At 44.3% G+C, this 18,343-nt stretch overlaps 1 protein-coding gene across 7 annotated transcripts in view; it reads right to left on the bottom strand.

Moving 5' to 3' along the window:
* Window positions 1-18,343, bottom strand: part of SATB2 (SATB homeobox 2) — a 132,285-nt gene that overhangs the window by 25,983 nt on the left and 87,959 nt on the right. For all 7 annotated transcript variants that reach the window (XM_068196245.1, XM_068196251.1, XM_068196246.1 and 4 more), the window contains 2 exons: window positions 15,847-16,059; window positions 11,113-11,268 (listed from right to left, as the gene is read on the bottom strand). In XM_068196245.1, the coding sequence (XP_068052346.1) occupies window positions 11,113-11,268; window positions 15,847-16,059 (369 nt within the window). The remainder of the gene's footprint in view (window positions 1-11,112; window positions 11,269-15,846; window positions 16,060-18,343) is intronic.

The following is an 18,343-nucleotide window of genomic DNA, read 5'->3' as shown; positions in this document are numbered from 1 at the left end:
TCTTTAAAAAATAACATCTAAGAGAAGATGCAGCCTGACATAAAGGGAACCCTGGAGCACCTAGCAGAAAAGCAGAAAACAGGGTCATGCAGAAGTTACTAGAGATAGCAGGACACTAGGCAGAGGTAACTCTAAACCCAACTAGAGATTGTAGTAAGAGCATATTTTATTTGTGCTGTCTTGTTTCAAGGTTAGTTTGAAATGCCTTTAAAAGGTTACTATATGTAAGGAGCTGTAGGACCTCTCCACAGGGACCTCTGAGGTGAAAGCATCAGCACTCCAGAAAGAGGAATCGACCCTGAACCCCAAGGGCAAGGAGAGCCCAAGGGCAAGAGCTGTAGGGGTGAAGACAGCCCCATGTGTGCAGAGCGTGACCCGGAGTCCCCAGCAGGTGAGCCAGGGATCGTGGCTGCTGCCGTTCCTGCGCGGCATGGGGACACAGCCAGCCCCGTCCTGCCTGCCAGCAGCCGGCCCACTTGGGGCTGGGGACAGTGGCTCCCCTCCTGTGCCTGCACAGGAGACGCAATGCAAATGACAGAAGATGAGAAGATAATGCCGAGGATGCTGTCAACGCGCCTTACTGACTCCTGTCAAAATATTTTACCTAGTAGCTTTATAACCCATCAATTTCACGCTACAGCTCAGCATTCTGACACCATTTTGACAGGCACCTTACAATACCTAAAAGATAGCTTGATCAATGTTAAAAATGTTTGGTACAAGAAGTAGCCAAAATTGTGTTTTTCTGAACAGTGACCAGAGCAGGCTGAACAGCCAGGTTCATTACCAGCCCACAGGGGGGCTTTTTGGTATTGCTTTTTTGTGTAACAACTTGTAAGCCATTGACAACTTCTACCGTGCACTCTAAACCCCGTGTATAATATCATAAGCCGTTGTTTGTATTACTCTCCACTGTGTCTTCTGCCTTCACCCCCCCCCCAAAAAAGGCAAGATTTGATTATCTCCGCTGCATCAGCCAAGACAGCAACACCAGCTGTTCTCATTGTGCAGCCTCTTCCTCACGGCCTACATGTTAATAACCTGATCATTCCATTTTCTCCTTCAACTGCCGGCTGCAGCACAGCGAAGAGACAAAAACCCAGGCCCATCTGCAGCAGCTGTAGGCACTGAACTGTGAAGCCACCAGGGATTTATAAACTAATCTGTAACACAACACTGCCTTGTTTTTACAAGTGAGAGGCCACATTTGTGCAGACCTGATCTTTTCTTGCAATAAACTTGGAGGGCTGGGGGGTAGGGGGTGCAAGGATGAAAACAAGATATATAATAATTGACTTAGGGAAAAAACCTCTGAGTTGTATTTTCAAAGTGTTTTGACTGGTATTTGGGCAATCTCTCAGCCAGGTGAAGTCTGCATTTTAATGTGGTTTAGCCACATCCCTTACCCTCAATTGTTCTCCTTCCACTGCTCAGAAATCCCCCAAAACTTTGTCTCTTTTAGAGAAAATATAAGAAGAAAATTTCCCAGCTCCGCAATGTTTTCTCGGGGGTTCCTCCGTAACAAGGAAATAATTTTTGAAAGGGAAAATAACCCATCTGCAGAAAAAGTCAACTCCTGTTGTTCCCTGTTTTCAGTGATTTGAATAAGTCTCCAACTGAACTCTTTCAAGATGTTTCAAGCAGGTATGTTTTAACACCTCCTGGGGGATGCTGCAGCATGAAGACCCATCATGTAGCACAAAATACAGGATAAGCCCTGCACCTGGTGGAGCTGGAGCCCATTGCTGGGCAGACCTGTGGGAGGATGCTCTGGCTCTGGCAGAACCCAGGCCCAGCTCAGCAGGGCCACCTCCCCTTCCCAGGGCTGGACCGGGCAGCCCAATGGTGACTGCCGTGCTTTGATTTATCTGTCCCGTTATAATCAGCGCTCATTACAATCACTTAGAGCAACACTACAGGCCTCATTACGGACTAGGCACTCGCTGCCATTAGTCTTTAAGAAGGATAGCGCTCAATTTGCCTGGCAACATGCGAGGTCCTGACCTTGGAGCTACTAGGGAAAAGATTAGACTGCAGTGTGACCATGTGTGCAGACATGAGCAAACCAAATTAATTTCTGGCAAAGGGAGGCACCAGGCAAGGACCCCACCATCCCGAGGACACCTGAGAACTTCTCCATTCCCCAGAGGAGATAAGCTAATGGCACGTTTAAAGGAGCCTGGTTCTGAAGGTGAAGCACATCCGTGGTATTTAGAGAGATATTAATCCAGTTTCCCCACAAAGTATTTGCTTGGCTGATCAGATTAAGGGATCTAGCCTTCAACAGCACACCCCCACCACAGCAGGCCCCAAGAAATCTGTGATACTTCACAGCCTCAGACATATTGCACCATGTGTACCCAGCTGCTACAATAATTAGCTTATGAATGTATCAGCTGGTTCTGTGATTTTTATAAATAATAACTAACCTACAGAGCAGAAAGATTTCCACGAGCCTAATATTAGCAAGAAATTGCAAGGTGCGCCTAACTGAATTGTCATTGTGCTAAATGCCCTGTCTTCTCTCATGTTGTGCGAGACTGGATCTCCCCCAATGCCATTTATAAATATTTATTTTTGCAATGTATTTGTGTCAGCTTTCTTCACAAGAGCCATTATTCGCTCACCCCCACACATACACACGCAAACCCACTGCGTGCATGTGTACACTTATCTGCATCAAGTCTGTCCTTTCACTACTCTTTTTTTATCCTTCCATCTCTTTATTCAAGCATCCATTCAAGACCCTCTCTATCCATCTATGGGGCTGTTTATTAGGCAATAGCTTTGACTAATACGTGAGAAAACACAGCGTGCCGCAGCTTACTCACACATTCTTTATGGCTGCAAGTAACCGCCTTCCCCATGCACAGATGAAAAGTCGGCATCGGCTTTTTTTAATTATTTATTTAAATAATCTTAGCACGCCATCCAAGAAAGTTTTGCAGTACCAGGCAAAAAAAAAAAAAGTGTAAATGTCAAATAAAACAGTGACAGATGACAGTATTCTCTATTGAATAGCACCGTTTCTTCGTGCATGTTCAATGAGAACTCATGAATTATTAATATACAAAAATCTCCTTTTACTGTTAAAAATCTCAACTTGGCATTTTTTTGGTTACAATTTTAAAATTTTGTTTTATTTATTTCTTTGGGGTCTGTGTATGTTACACAGAGCTTTCCAGGAGAATTATTTCATTTAAGAAATACTAACATACAAAAACTTTTGGAGCTACAGCCATTCACAGTGAATTTTCATCTATAGCTACATGTATTGGCATGAAGAAGAAAAAGTGAAGGAGACACCATCTCACCACCTTTTCCCCCACTCATCCACAGCATCTGAGCTCACTGCATTACAAGTAAATATAACTTCTGTGAACATATTCTGACAAATCTAACTAATAACACACCCCTCCCCAGACCTGTAATACGCTGTGTTTCTGGTCCTGCCTTCCCTGCACATCACAAGTCTCGCTCCACCACACAAACAGCCCCCTTGGCTGCCAGAGTTACCAGAGAGCTTGATACACACCAGTGTCAATATGGGTGGCAGAATCCAGCCCTTAATGTCAGCTTCTAAGGTTCTCAAATGGGAATGTCTTCCATTAAATATAAGAGGAGGAAAAACAGCACAATTAAAGGATGCTTTTGGCTCTATATTCAGGCACACCCAGCGCTTGTGGTTACAAGGAATTCTGCTCAGAACTTCCTTCATTTCACCCCAAAACTTCTAGAGACATCGAGAATGAAGCCCAATTTAGCTCATTAAAGAGAGCTGCAGAGAAGTGCTGGCCTCTATTTTTGTTGTTCTTATGAGACAAGATGAACATCTTCTAAGCATTTTGTTCGATAAAAAAAAATCATCATATTAATATCCCATTTTTAACCTCTCTGTCTTCCAATCAAATACATTTCCACCCAGCTAAGCAAACAACAACAAAAATCTGCAGAAAGCCAGCCATTCCCATTATGCTTTTATGCTGTTAAAGAAATAGCATGCTTAGAACACAAAGGTGAGGCTTGGTGCCCTCAAACCCCCTCGAGGACAGCGAGCTGGTGCAGCAATCCTAAGCCATATCTCTGTCACTTATCCCAGAGCCCTGTTTAGCAGCTTGACCTTTTCTCTTTTGCTGGGCTTACCCCGGAGCAGGGCAGCCAGACGTACCAGACTCCAGTAAGGTCAGTTTTTCCAGCACTCAGTACAGGTGTGCACAAACACACTGGCCCCCAAAACTGCTTCCTGCAGATCTGCTGCCCTGCAGCCTGCCAAGGACCAAATTCTTGACCAAGGGCAAAGAAGGCACATGGGAAGAGCTCAGGCTCACAGTCATGCTGGGGTACAGGCCCATGTTTACACTTTGCCAAAAGCCACTGCAGGAGGTGGCAGTTGGGTGTCCACGGTGACTTAGTCACAGGCAGCTGTTCTGCTTCGAGCATGGATAAACCTGCAGCTTAACTGACCTTGTGCTTCCCTGCACTTACATTAAAATTAACAACAACAACATCAACAACAATAGTAATACCATTAGTTGTCTGTACTGACATTTTCTAGGGTCTCCAATGAAAGCATGAGTAGGAAAAGGAAGAGGTTTTTAGTAACAGTGATTCAGGAATAAATCTCAAAAATAAATGTAAAAGGCCGTTTCCTCACCCACATCATCAGTGCAGAAAATGTCAACATATGTGACAAAAGGAAAAAAAAAAAGCAGCAATGATTGATGCAATTCTTGAAAGATTTGTAAAGAAGTGCACTCTTCAGAGAAGGCTCCCTTCCCACGTGGGATCACAAGAGTCCTCTGGACAAACTTCCTCAGCATCTCTTATCTCTGCTTAGTTTGGGACTCTACAGTGCAAAATGAGCTAGATAATATTCAGCTCTTGTTCCTTAGTCACCAAACTCTCTTACCATGAATCCAATAAGTGTCTATTAAAATAAATAAACCCCCTAATGATTCAAGATAACCTAATCAAGAAAGCTGAAATGGATAAAAGACTAACTGTAATGGAGAGTTCTGTCATGGCTTCAGTGAATTCTTGATGAGGGCCGGGGGAGGGGGACTGAACCTGAGAAGCTTTACTTGGAGAATTTTGATATAGTTCAAGGTTAATCACTCATCAGTCTGGATTTTCTGAAATGCTTGGTACTTTTCCTCCCCGGAAAATGTAAAGCACTTTCATGAGGGCCAGTTTCTCACTAGCCTCATAAAGCATGAAATTATATGTAAAAAAAGAATGAGATACATGAGCCCTGAAGTACCTTAGATTCATGGGAACACCGAGTCTGCTTAGAGCTCTGCATCTCAGAGGGAAGGATGCTGTGCACTGAGGATATTTCCAGCATTCCAAGTTCAAACTAGCTTCTCCCCACGCTAGAGAGGAAGTGTGGGCTTGTGGTTAGGGCAAGCAGCCCACCATCAGCTCCTGGGTCTGCCAAGGACTTTGTGAGCGAAGTCCCAGCCCCACAACTGTCCCTCATTCATTCAGCTGCTGAGAGGCCAATGCACTGCTGCAGATGCTGTCATAGAATCACAGAACAATTTAGCTTGGAAAGGACCTTTAAAGGGCTCTAGCCCAACTCCCCTGCAATGAGCAGGGACATCTTCAATAGATCAGGTTGGACTCTGAGCAACCTGAATGTTTCAAGGGATGGGGAATCTGCCATTTCTGTGGACAGCCTGTTCCAGTGTTTCACCACCCTCAATGTAAAAAAGTTTCTTCCTTACATATCTATTCTGAATTTATTCTATTTTAGTTTCAAACCATTACCCCTTGCCCTGTCACAACAGGCCTAGCGAAATAAGCCCCATTTAAGTACTGAAAGGCTGCAATGAAGGCTCCCTGGTGCCTTCCATATCCAGGCTGAACAGCCCCAACCCTCTCTGCCTGACTTCACAGGAGAGGTGCCTCAGCCATTTGATCAATTTTGTGGCTTACTCCGGACTTGACTCAACAAGTTGAAGTCCCTCCTGGGCTGGGGACCCCAGAGCTGGATGCAGTGCTCCAGGTGGGGGTCTCACCAGAGCAGAGCAGAGCATCACCTTCCTTAACCTGCTGGTCAGACTGCTTTGACTGCAGCCCAGGACAGAGCTGGCCTTTTGGGCTAAGAGTGCACTTTGACAGCTCTTGACCAGCTTTTCACCTACCAGCATCCCCCTGTCTTTCTTGGCAGGGCTGTTCTCAATCCCTTAATCCCTCAGCCTGCGCTGTTACTAGGGTTGCCCTGACCCAGGTGCAGGACACTGTACTTGGCCTTGTCACACCCCATGAGGTTCATATGGGCCCACTTCTCTTGTCCTGGTGGGGTCACACTGTCATATACAAGTCCGTGAAAACAAGCTCTAGTCCAAAGGTACATAAAAGAAATTCTAAGTTCAGTCAAGGAGAGAAATGTCTTTCTGCATTTCCTCCATATGTGACAAGAACATCGAAATATCAACACAACAGATATGCCCCAGCTGTAGAGATCCAAAGCATCATAAAGAAGGCACTGAGATAAGGCTGTAAGAAATGCCCCGTATGCACACACTATATACATTCCACATCTTCACCACTAGCTGCTTTATCTAGCTGCTCTTCAGCATCACTGGAAGCCAATTAGTTTAAGGCCACAGAAAGCACCAATAATAAGCTAAATGGGAGAGAGAAGGCATCCCATCCTACTAAATGAATACAAGGGAATATAAGTTGGGAAGGACATAGAGGAAGGGATGAAATTATGGGTTTCTAAAGCTAATCCTTCCTCAAAGTGACACTACTCATTCCTCTTGTAGTGCCTGTACTTCTTTTTGGAGGACGGGCAGGAGGTAAGGGCATGGGAATGTGGCCATGGTGTGGAGTCCCACCTAGCATGGGATACTGCTGAAGGCTAAACACCCTCCTTGGCCAGAGAACTGGAAATGAGGAAAGGATCTTGACATGAAAGAGGAAAGTCAGATGAAAGGCAAGGAACTGTCATAGTGATTTTCATCCATAGGCCTGGGGTTTTTTTTCTACCACAAGGGCCTCAACTGAAGGGTTTTTCGACCCCCAAACTCAAACACTCATCAAGTTTATTGTTTGTTTGCTTACTTTTCAACAGGGTAAAAATACAACACAGAGACTGATCCTTAAGACTCATCCTTAACATTTTTTCAAATGTTGCTCCAAGGGGTCTCTCTTGCTTTACTGTGGTGCAACTGGAATAAACTCCAATCTCTTGAAAATAATTTCAGCTTCAAGGCTATGCTTTTTTTTTTTCACTGGACTGGTGAAGGTTCCATTTGCCCTTCCCAGGGCTGATCCCCAGCAACATGCTTCCCCATGCCACCTCAGGCTGATTAAGAGTCTCCTGCCCTGGTAGAACTGTGGGAAGTTTGGTCTCCATGTTCATACAAACTCTGCTCTCCCTCAGACTGTCAACAATGTCTCCGGCCAGCAGTGCCCACTATTTATTTTGATAGTCATTGTTTATTATGAACAGAACTACATACCTAAACCCATTTTGCAAAGACTAAGAAAAAATATCTGCTGAGCACAGCACAGCACAGCCTCTGACAGGACTCTCACTAGTAGAGGTCAAAGGGGTGATGCTGCTGCACAGCATTAGAGTCACATGGTCACTGGGAAATGGTTTTCCTGAAGCTGTCCTGTAGAGCAGTTGTGGAACTGAATGTAGAAGCCAGTTTTAAAGCCAACAATCCAAACACAATCCAAAGTCTCTGCCTGTCCCACTGCCCAGCTCTGCATACACACAGGCCACTCAAAACCACAGCAGAAACCTGTCTTCTTGTGAATGAAATATAACCAGGGGAGCCTGAAGTGTAGACTGGAAACCAAACCCTGGTGTTCCAGTCACACAGAAACATTCCCAACGTAATAATACAGGTCCCAGACGTAGCCACTAAAAGGGCACTAGCAGGCAGTATCCCCAGACAATCCTGCTGTCCATTGGGTACATCCCTTACAGCTGACAACTAAAATAGGAGGGCAGCTTTGGAGGCTGTGTTGTGAAGGCAATGAGCTCTCAGCTCCTGCTGGATTAAAAAAATACAAAGGGATGCACAGCACTTCACAAAGGCTAAAAAGGATCTAGATATAAGTTGCAAAGAATAAAATGCATATTGAGGTGAATAAGTGATGAATAAGTCAATGTCTAAAATGAATGGCTTGAAATCTTTATGAAGGTGGATTCCCTTAAAGAATTCTCACCATACTACCTTGGTACCTCCATAAGGCCCTGAAACTTGCCTTTATGTTTACTTGTGAGCTCTGTGATTTGCAACCTCAGTTTCTAGAAACTGCCCTTCTCTTCAGTTGCTGAGCCACTGCCATGACTTAAGAATGGAGATGGTTACTTGTTAAATTAGAGGTCAATTAACTCCACCAGTAGATGATGCCACTTGCAATAACTGTTCTCAGTGGGTACCACTCTTCCTGTACAGAGACAGAAGAGGAAATGAGGTCTCTGTTGCCTCTGGATGTTCTCTCGGGTACATGACACCCAGCCCTGTGTATAAAATGTCAAAACATCCCTGTCGGAGATTCACTGCCTGCTAAAACTGTGAAGATCTCACAGCACCGTGGATTGCTGTTGACAGAACAGCAGCGCCCAACATAACACATGCCTTGTTAGCAAACTGGAAGCCTCTCAGTAGTCTGGGGTGAGGGAATAATAGAGGAAGCCAACACAACACAAGCCAGGCCTGTGGAGAACAGCAAGTGAACGAACCTTGGCGAAGAGTCCAAGCAAAGCCTCAGACTAGCTCTTTTTTCCCCCTTTTCAAACTCTCTCTTCTGCAAACATGGGCAGTTTTCAATGAGCGCTTCCCACCATGTAACTCAGCTGCTGAAATCAGCAGCATTTTCACCAGAAATTCCCACAACTGGCACAGCTGGCCTGTGCAAAGCACTGGGAACACCCAACTGCTAGTTTTCAGACAAGCTAGACCTAAGGCTGACCATGCCACTGTGGCTCTCCCCCAAGCAGGCAGCTGTGTCCTTGCTTTTTGGCACTCCTCCAGGCCACAGAGCTCCCCAGCCAGTGGCAGGACACCACAGGCACACCAAGTCAGGCCAGGGGCAGGCACACAGGTGGGCTTTGAGGAAGGGGGAGGCCCCGTACCACTGTGGTTCTTGGCTGTGGCTTCCTCTGTCCCTGCCTTCCAGTGCCCCCATAAACCACTTTCATGCTCCAGCAGAGCGCTATGACATCTCAGCATGGCGAATGCTGGGCCATCCCAGGGAGCCAGAACTGCTTTGGCAAGGCTGAGAAACAAAAGAAACATCAGCCTCAGAAACACTTCTTTATTCGTTGCTGCTGAAGAAACAAAACCTTTATGTGCAGTAACTTTGCTTTAAACAATAACATTTGTGGATCCTGTTCTTAACCTTTTACATCTGGTGTTCAAAATCTGCCCTGCTTTTTTTCCACGTGAAAGACTACAGATCTTATTTTTGTTTTGGTGCTGGTGTGCAATGCTGCCAGAGAAGTGCACTCAAGCTGGCACAGACCAAAGCTGGTGAGCCACCCAAATTATTGTTGGGTGGTTCAGTCCCTCTCTATTTCAAGAAGCCTCTGGGTATAATGACAGGAAGCTTGCAGGCAATTTTAAGCCAAACCTCAGAGAGGCTGGCATTCGGTCTGTGTTAAAACACTCCTTATTAAAAGCTGCCCAGTCCGGATTCTGGGTGGAACTTTGATATCTGCATGGAGCAAAGAATAAGGGGCACGTTTGCAAAATCAATTGTGCAGTTTTTATATTTACTGCACGTTTACCACATATGTCATTTATTACACAGTGGAAAACCGTTAAATGCACAGTAGTTGTGCCAAGTGGCATTATGCTTTTAACAGCTTTATTCGTTTAACAGCTCCAGTTCTCATTATATTTTGCCATGTGGTACATGAGATTTTTATGCATTTAACAGTTTAAGAGGGTTCCATGGTATTTTCCTTTTATGTATTTCATACTGAGCCTGGGATTTGGTTTGGGGGGGTAGAGGGACTGCAACCCCTTTAGCCTGACAAGAGAAAGCAAAATGCAAAGAAAATTAATGATTACATTAAGAAGGAAAAATTAATCAGTTCTCCATCTGTCAGGACACAAATACCTGTAAGAAGGACAAGGCTTTCCTGTGTGATTTGATAGCCTTTGATGCTTTCTTTATATGCTTTTCAACTGCTTATTTTACATCTGCCTTAATGACTATATTGTTGTTTCCCTGCACAGAGGGAAGTGTGTGTTTTGCAGAGTGCATGCACCTAGATACTTCTATCCCACTCTCTCACTGTCACGTGCACATTTGTGCATTTTTGTATGCATATTGATGCCCTCTCCTAGCTGAACTGAATAATTTCATCCAGGATCAGAAGCAGCTCTTTTCACTCAGTAAACAATTCCTTCCAACAATCTCCAATCCACTTGCTGCCCTTCAAAAAAATCTGTCTGTCCTCCTTTCCATAAAATCCCTTCTGGTGCATTATATTTTTTTAAAGAGCTGGATGAAATTTTTAAATTAATGGATTCTCTTCAAGAATTTCACCCCGACCTAGGTTTACGCACATGTATTTTTTACACCCAAGGTAGAAATTAATCCAGCAGAACTCACTGCAGTGCCTTCTCATGCCTTTTTGTAAAAATGACTGGATCCGATGTGAATTATTCACATGACGATACCGTATGCAGCACATACAACATGCTAAAAAGGAAACACCTGCCTAATATGCTGTTTCCCATCGCCTTCCCTCAGTTAACCACTTGAGAAAGCAATTTCATTACCTGCTGAATGAGTAGGATACCACCATTTTTGAAGTTCCTTGTCCTACTAGCAGAGGTGTAAGTTATATACCACATGGGGGAAAAGACAGACATGTTTGTCCAAAAGGGGAGAAAAAGCTTGGCTGTGAACTGACCCTTTCCTCAGCCTCTTTTAAAAGGGAAAAGGAAACCACTTAAGCAGGCAAAAGCCAAACATGACAGGTTCCCCAGAGATGAAAATTATTATTATTGTAGGAACAGATGTAATTTTATTGGTGGGAGGACGAGATGGATCTAGTCCCAAACCCAGAGCTTGCTTTAAAAACAAAACCCCAGAATGCCCCACAACAATGAAATCCCCTATACCACTCACCTGACTTTTATTGGCAGCCACTTTGGCAAACAGAGCTTGAGATACCTTGGCCCTTTTCATCTCCTGTTGGATCTCATCATAAATGGCAGCTGTGATGTTGACGTTGGCGCTGTCCGCCTTAATGGGGAGGTCTGTTGTTGGTGTCGAGGTTTTGGCCTACCAAGAGACCATGAAAATAATAATTAAAAAAGTGCTGCTTTCAGCCCAGCCATCTGTGCAGAAATTATCAAAGGATTTCAGTCAGCTGATGCCAAACTGCATTAGCTACAGAGGGACACTTCCTGTCCATTATTCTAATCAGGTTAATTGTGATTGGAAATAATTGCAGTGCATTCCTATAGGACATGCAAGGCCCTGTCAAGTCTCCCCCTCTCCCTCTCCCAGCATGTTTATTGAGCAGCTCAACAACAGGATAGGTAGCTGGGGCACTGGGCTGCAGGCACACACTGACACTGGCTTTGCCAGCCAGCTACTGCAGCACCGCCACCAGGCTCTACCTTCTTCCCCTCTCTAAAAGTGGCCTACACCTTGGAGGAAGAGCCAATTCTCCCAGAAAAAATGAGTAAATGGGTAGAGGTCTCTAAATAATAAATTATTACTCAATTTAATGTACTCCCTCAAGTCTCCCTCATTCTTTATTAAAACTGTACGTATGTCACTTGAGTATGTATGGTTTCCCAGCCTTATCATCATTATGCTAGCCAGACAGTCACCTAATTTCACCTAGGAAATCAGTGGAAATGAAAAAAAAAAAATCATTTCATAAAGCTGGGCTTTGGCATGCCTTAGATGTGCTGCCCTCATTCTCCTAAACTCATATTGAGATTTTGTGTATTCCACTGCACTCCTTTTAATTGAATGATTTCCCATCAGCTTCTGTGACAAATGAAGGACAATAACGGACGCTGCCAGTGCTTTCCCTGGGCTGGACTACCCCTGCAAGGCTTCTATCAATACAGTTCGGAAGACTGCTACAGGATGTTGATTTTAAAGCCCCTTGGACTGCAGGTCCCCAGAATGCACTGGCAGGAGAGGGAGTGAGGGCAGTGTGATGCTCACTGAGTGCTCCCAGCACCAGCTGCCCCTTGGAGACAGATCTCATTTACTTTCCTGGGCTCAAAGAGGAGAGATACCAGGGCTGATCACTGCACCCCTTAGGCCTTTGAAAGGAAATGTGGGTTACTGATATAAAATCTGTTTTGTCTTCAGACATAAAGGTCTTCGGAAAGAACTCAACCTAAATGGCAAAGCTCACAGTTCCCAACAGACCCAAACCACCCATACACCCCAGTGACACTCATATTTGGCCCAATTATGAACCTTTTCAGATGGATCCCATTTTTGTGCCAGAGTTGAAGTCTGCTAGAGTACATCTAATGTTAATTTTTAACTAGGCAGATATGCTCCAGTGTTTATTTGTTAATAGGAAGGTTAACTAGACAAAACCAAACCTTCTGAACTTCTTCTGTTTTGTTGTCCTCCAAATCTTCTTCCTGACATCGCTTCTGTATGGAGGCCACATTAATAATGGAGCCAAATCAGTCAAGACAACACACTAGACTAATCACTCTTCTTTATGACTTCCAGATAAAGCCTTAACCAACCTGTGTCTTCTCCCTTTCCAGGCTCAGTGGGCTCTGGGCTTGCTCCCTGCCTGTCACAGGCAGGACACGCGCAGAAAGGGTGTAAGATTTTCCTGTTCCCTGAGGCCAGCCCTGTGTGCAGGCAGAGGCAGCTGGACAGCAGCTGGGGCACAACATAGCCAACCATGGCCCAGGAGGCCAGGGCTAAAGCACTGCCATCCACAGGCCATGAGCTGGGTACAGTGCAACACAGGGACCGACGGGGACACCCCACTCCGAAATTCAATGTTTACAGACAGATGAGAGTTAGGGCAATTGTGGAAAATATAAGAAAACAACAAGAGAGTTCATGGAAAGGAAAAGGACTGTCCAAGTCTGTCAGAACTGATTTAATGGAGATTTGTCAGGTATAAAAAAAGTCTTCCCAGGCATTGGAGCCTTTGGCGAGCACCGCAGCTGAGGTCACCATGGCCTCAAAAGCTGTTATGGATGTCTGAGATCCTGAGAAGAACAAAATTAGCATGTAAAAGAAAGATTTAAAATATAACTCCATCCTGCATTATTCTCCTACACTTCTAGGTCACAGTCACAGGTCAGGAAAAAGCCTGCCCTGCACACCCTGAAAGCTGCACCATTTTTTATTTAATCACCAAAATAGGAAGGGCAAATACCAACCAAAATTCACTAAAATAAAGTATTTAATGTTAAAAGTCTAGATTCAAAGCTGGCCTTGATATTAAGAAGGAGTCTGCCACTATTGAAACACCTTATTGCTGCCAACAGTGGGGGGAAGAAAGAAAAAGTGTTTGCAACCACAATGCCAGAGCACTGCAACCCAGCCCCTTACTGCTACGGTTCTGTGAGCACACAACAATTCCCAAGAGCTCAGAACATCTTCCCCACAGCAACTGTACCCCATTTTCTGGAGCAATCTCTCGTTCTCACCTTGAGGCAGGTCCAGAGCCTCGGATCACAAAAGGGTGGCTTGGGGCTGACTCAGAGTCAAGGAGAGCTGAGCTGGGTTACTCTGCATGCCCTTACACCTGCCTGCGTGACAGCCCCAGCACGAGCATTTCCACAGGTATCTGCCATTCCTCTGCTACCCAGCACCCTCAATCCCAAAAGCCTTGCCGCAGGATATCGGTATCTATGGAAACCGTGTTTCCAATTGCCATTCCATCACCTTCTCTGGCACACTGACACACTTCCTGCAAGGCTGGTCCAGCTCCTACCACTGCCGCCCCAAAGCACCCTGCTCCAGGGTAGCTAAGAGAGCTGCCTGGGGAGCTGACGCTGCCGGAATCGCCGCGCTGCCTGCGAGGACGGCATTTGTCTCGTCAGAACTAATACCAGGCATATGGGAAGTACAGTAGCCGTGCTGCCTGCCCGGGAGCTGGGAAGAGCCTCATTTGCAGAGGTGTCCAAGTTGTCAAAACAGCACCTGTGCTGACTGGTGCTGGCCCTCTGAGGGCTGAGGAAATGTTACACAGCGGGCACGAGGCAGGCATTGGGTATACAAACCTTTGTGTGCTGCTTTTGCTGATCAAAAATCTTACAAAATTCTACTGGGTTCTTCAAGCTGAAATAAGGCAAATATCTGGTGGCTTATACTTCTAGACTATGGTTTTCTAGGAACATTTAGCTCTTACAAAGGCAGGCAAAAATTCCATTCTTTTAGATCATGTTCTAGCTGTGGCTAGAGCACGGGAAAATGGCATATTTCAAGACAGGAACAAAATGGGGCAAGAGATCCAATTTTTTTTTTTCACCAGATTGCATCTAAACTCTCAATTTCTTTTCGGTGCTTGATTCTAGTACAAAACCTATTGCAATAAATGTAAGCAGGAGTAAGCTAATTCTTTAATGAATCAATACCAATGTAGAAAGTGGCTACACTACTTAAAAAGTAAAATAGTGTACCCAATATTAAAATCCCTATATATTTTTTATTTTCACCTAAAGGTACCTAAAAAAGATAAGGAGCATACAATGAGTTTCCCATGTAATGAAAATTCAGTGTCAAATTTGGTTTGGTAGGTTAAGCTTGCTTTCAGTGAAAACAGTTCTTTACATCACATATTTGGTGAAGTGCACCTACATGTCTGGGTTAAACTGAACAACCTCAACAGTTTCTACAAAATCAACACACCTTCTCTAAGGATGGTCAGTTTGAATGTAAAACTTCACTTCCCCAGCAGTGCTTGCTTGCTTACTTACTTTTAGCAGCTGTGACTACAGAATTCAATGAGAAGTGATCATTGATATTATTAGAAGGGTTACACAAGCCCATTTACTAAAGATCAGGAAAGTGCTAGAACTGACACATCACGTCTGTACTGTTAGAAAGTTCAGACTCGAGTCAGGAAAATGTCATGGCAGGAATTCATCAGCAGCCCTGTGCAAGCACCCTCACTTTGCAGAGTACACATGTGGGACTGCCTCAGTCTGGTACAAGGGAGGGGATGACTATTACAGTGTAGTTTGTGGATGCTCTTTCTTATTGCAAAGAACAACCTACCCAGGGAAGAGTGGGCGGCAACAGCACATTAATAAACACATGCAGTTAAGTGAATGAGATAACAGCTGCTTGGGAGCTGTAAGCATCATCTTCCTTCCCAGCACGCTGTCCATCTCCACTTTCCATACCTCAAACATTTACTTGCAAAAACCTCCAACGCGAGGACTGTGATTTCCTATGCAGAATATAGAGCACAGTATTTTCTAACAGCACCTATCTAATGCACTGTCAACCTCTGATCACTAGACACTTTTATGGCAACATATATGAACCAGAAGCCCAGAAATTCCCTGTGCTCTGAAGAAGGTAATGGACACAGGTAAAAAGCTACATGCACTGTCTTTGCATAATATATTCTACAACAGCCATTTAATGAACATATATCAACAGCCTGTATGTAATGCCCACATGCACTCTTTCAGGCACTAACGGTCCATACTCTTTTGCCTTATGGCATTGATTAAAGATACTATGATCATCACAGTATCTTGCTGACATCCACTCCAAAACCTTACAAAATATTTTCCATAACTCATCTGGGCAAGGGGAGCAACAAACAGGAGCAGGGTGGAAAGAAACTCCTTTCCTGGAATTATCTGGACAAAAAATGGGTAGCAAGGGATTGCATCTTACCTGGGGTGTTCTGGAGGAGCTTGGGCTGCTGGCAGCTGAAGACACCATGCTCACGTTTGGGTTCATACTTCTCTCTCTCTCATCCTGATATATACGATCCCGCTCTGAGTCAGGCAAGTTGAGGAAATTCTGCATTGCCCGTAAGTTTACCAGGAGGGACTGGGAAGCTGTCCTAGGGTCTTCTTCTTTACGCAGGATCTCTGACAACAAACCCTGGTTAAAAAAAAAAAAAAAAAAAAAGCCAGTCATGCGTTGATGGGTTTCTTTGGTTTTTAAAAATTTGTTTAGTGTAACCAGCTGGGTTGCAATACTGAGAATCTACATCAGAATCTCATGGGCTCTCCCTGAGGGGATATTTTGTAGGAAAGTGTTTGTCTTCTGGGGGCTGGGGTTTATTTTGGGACTGTCCTATTCTGGCACGGTAATAAGCTTCTGAGTATGGAGATGCTGGATAGGAAGGTAGGTGCACTGGTTAGAAGAAATTGCAGTTATCACCAGGTGCTTGTGCAAATATTTTAGGAACTGTTAGATCTCTCTCTCTTTCTCTTTTTACTTGAAGCTGGGAACGCTTGGCAATCCTGTTCATCTTTGACAAATCTGCCAAGGTTGGTAAATTTAGTTTCGACATTTAAACAGTGCAGGAGGTTTATAAAGAAAAATGTTTGGCTGGGTTTTGATGCTACAGTCCGCTCATTTCAGTTTGGACAGTCATTTCTGAAAGGAGAAAAATGAAGCAATAATAAAATCTTAGAATCTAGCTTTAGGGATTTAACCCATTCTTTCATGCCTCATTTTAAAATACCACAGGCTTCACACTGCAACCGTGAATGAACACCATATTAATCTAGTTTTTACAAAAGCCATTACACAGCATTACTAAAAAACAAACAGTAAAAAATAAAAGAATTGGAGAGATGAAAATGTCATTAAAAGAGGCTTAAATCTAATGATGGGATTAAATTTATGCGTAAGAGTATGCACTCGCACTCGATAGTTCCACAGATTATCTAGAAGTTAAAGGCACAGCACACAAGTCTAGATCAGGGCCTACAGAAAGTACCAAGGACACAGCATGTGCCAGCAGCTTCCCCCAGGCACCCCGTCCAACACTTCACAAACTGGGACTTCATTCCAAATAGCAGGAACAGCACATTTCTGAACTACACCTGTTTAACGTACTGGGGTGCAAGGAAGCAGAGAGGGAGCACTTCTGTCCATCAAGGCTACTTAACGTAATATCTCAATGCAACATATCATTATGATATCAAAATGATACCTTACTGTTAATATGTAATTCTCTGTGCTCATTATTTCAAAAGGCTATTCTGCCAATATGCTTCCCTGAGCCATCTGACAGCGTTCCTGCTCCTCTCCTGTCACAACCCGGAGGCTGCACCGCTGCTCCCAGGAATGCTGGCCACTGAAGCAGTGTGTAATCCCAGTTGGAGCTGGGAGAGCTCACCTTGGCCTGCTCTGGGAGAGGAGCAGTTCAGCAGCACAGGGACCCTGCAGGCCCCGCTGTGGCTGTTGACATGAGTGTTTTGCAGTTACTTCACAGCCAGAACCCAGGCAAGCTGCTTCCCAAGGACAGGCAAGGCTTACTCCTTTCTTGTCAGAAAAATGTTACTAGAAAGCAACCACATACCTCAAGCCCTGTAATATTTAGTTTTAATTTATTTTCTTCCATATCAGAGAGCCTCCTTCAAAAAGTCTTGCTAAAAGCACTGTCACTACAGTTGGCCAATTAAGCAAATGCCAACATTTTCAATATATATTGACCTTATTTACCAGTCTTCCTGACAAAACCATCTGACTAACAAATGAGGTACCTGTACCTGCATTTATCTGCTATTCAACATCTACATTAAAATACACATGTAAAACCTCTACTTCAGCAGAGTTTACTCCTCAAGTGCTCTAAGCAAGCCCCACACACAACCTGAAGGTAGGCTCCATCTTTTCAGCTCCTCATCTACATGATCAAGCTGAGACACTCCCAATTACCTTTTTCTGCAGTGATCAGTGTGGGCACCAGAAGGACTGGAGCTGGGAATGGAAGCATGGTTAGCACCACTCAGAAGTGGGATGTGAGAGAGAAGCTGGCCAGTGAAAAAGGTCTGCTCTTTGGGAACAAGCAGTGCTGGGCTTCCTCTGGTATTTGTGTGACCTCAACACAACTGCATGCTCGTACCTAGCTTCTTCTTCAGGGTTTACCACCTCTCAGAGAAGCTAAAGACATTTTGAAAACCTTTCTAAAGTTTGAAAGGCACATAGGCTGGGGGAGGTTAACCAAAAAAGTACATACAGGAGCTTGAAGCCACAATCTGCATGATTCCAAGACCGATGCAAGTCCTTATTAAAATTTCCCCTAAAGTCAGTGAAAATTCTTTAAATGCAGTATATAAAGGAAATATTGGTTCCACTGATTCTCTAAATTTCTAATTCCCCGTGTCTTTGAAGTGATATGGATATAAAACTTCTTTTTAAAAGAAAAGCT

Source organism: Anomalospiza imberbis, chromosome 7, assembly GCF_031753505.1.
Source record: "Anomalospiza imberbis isolate Cuckoo-Finch-1a 21T00152 chromosome 7, ASM3175350v1, whole genome shotgun sequence".
Classification (NCBI taxonomy): domain Eukaryota; kingdom Metazoa; phylum Chordata; class Aves; order Passeriformes; family Viduidae; genus Anomalospiza; species Anomalospiza imberbis.
This window is presented reverse-complemented; position numbering and strand designations above follow the sequence as displayed.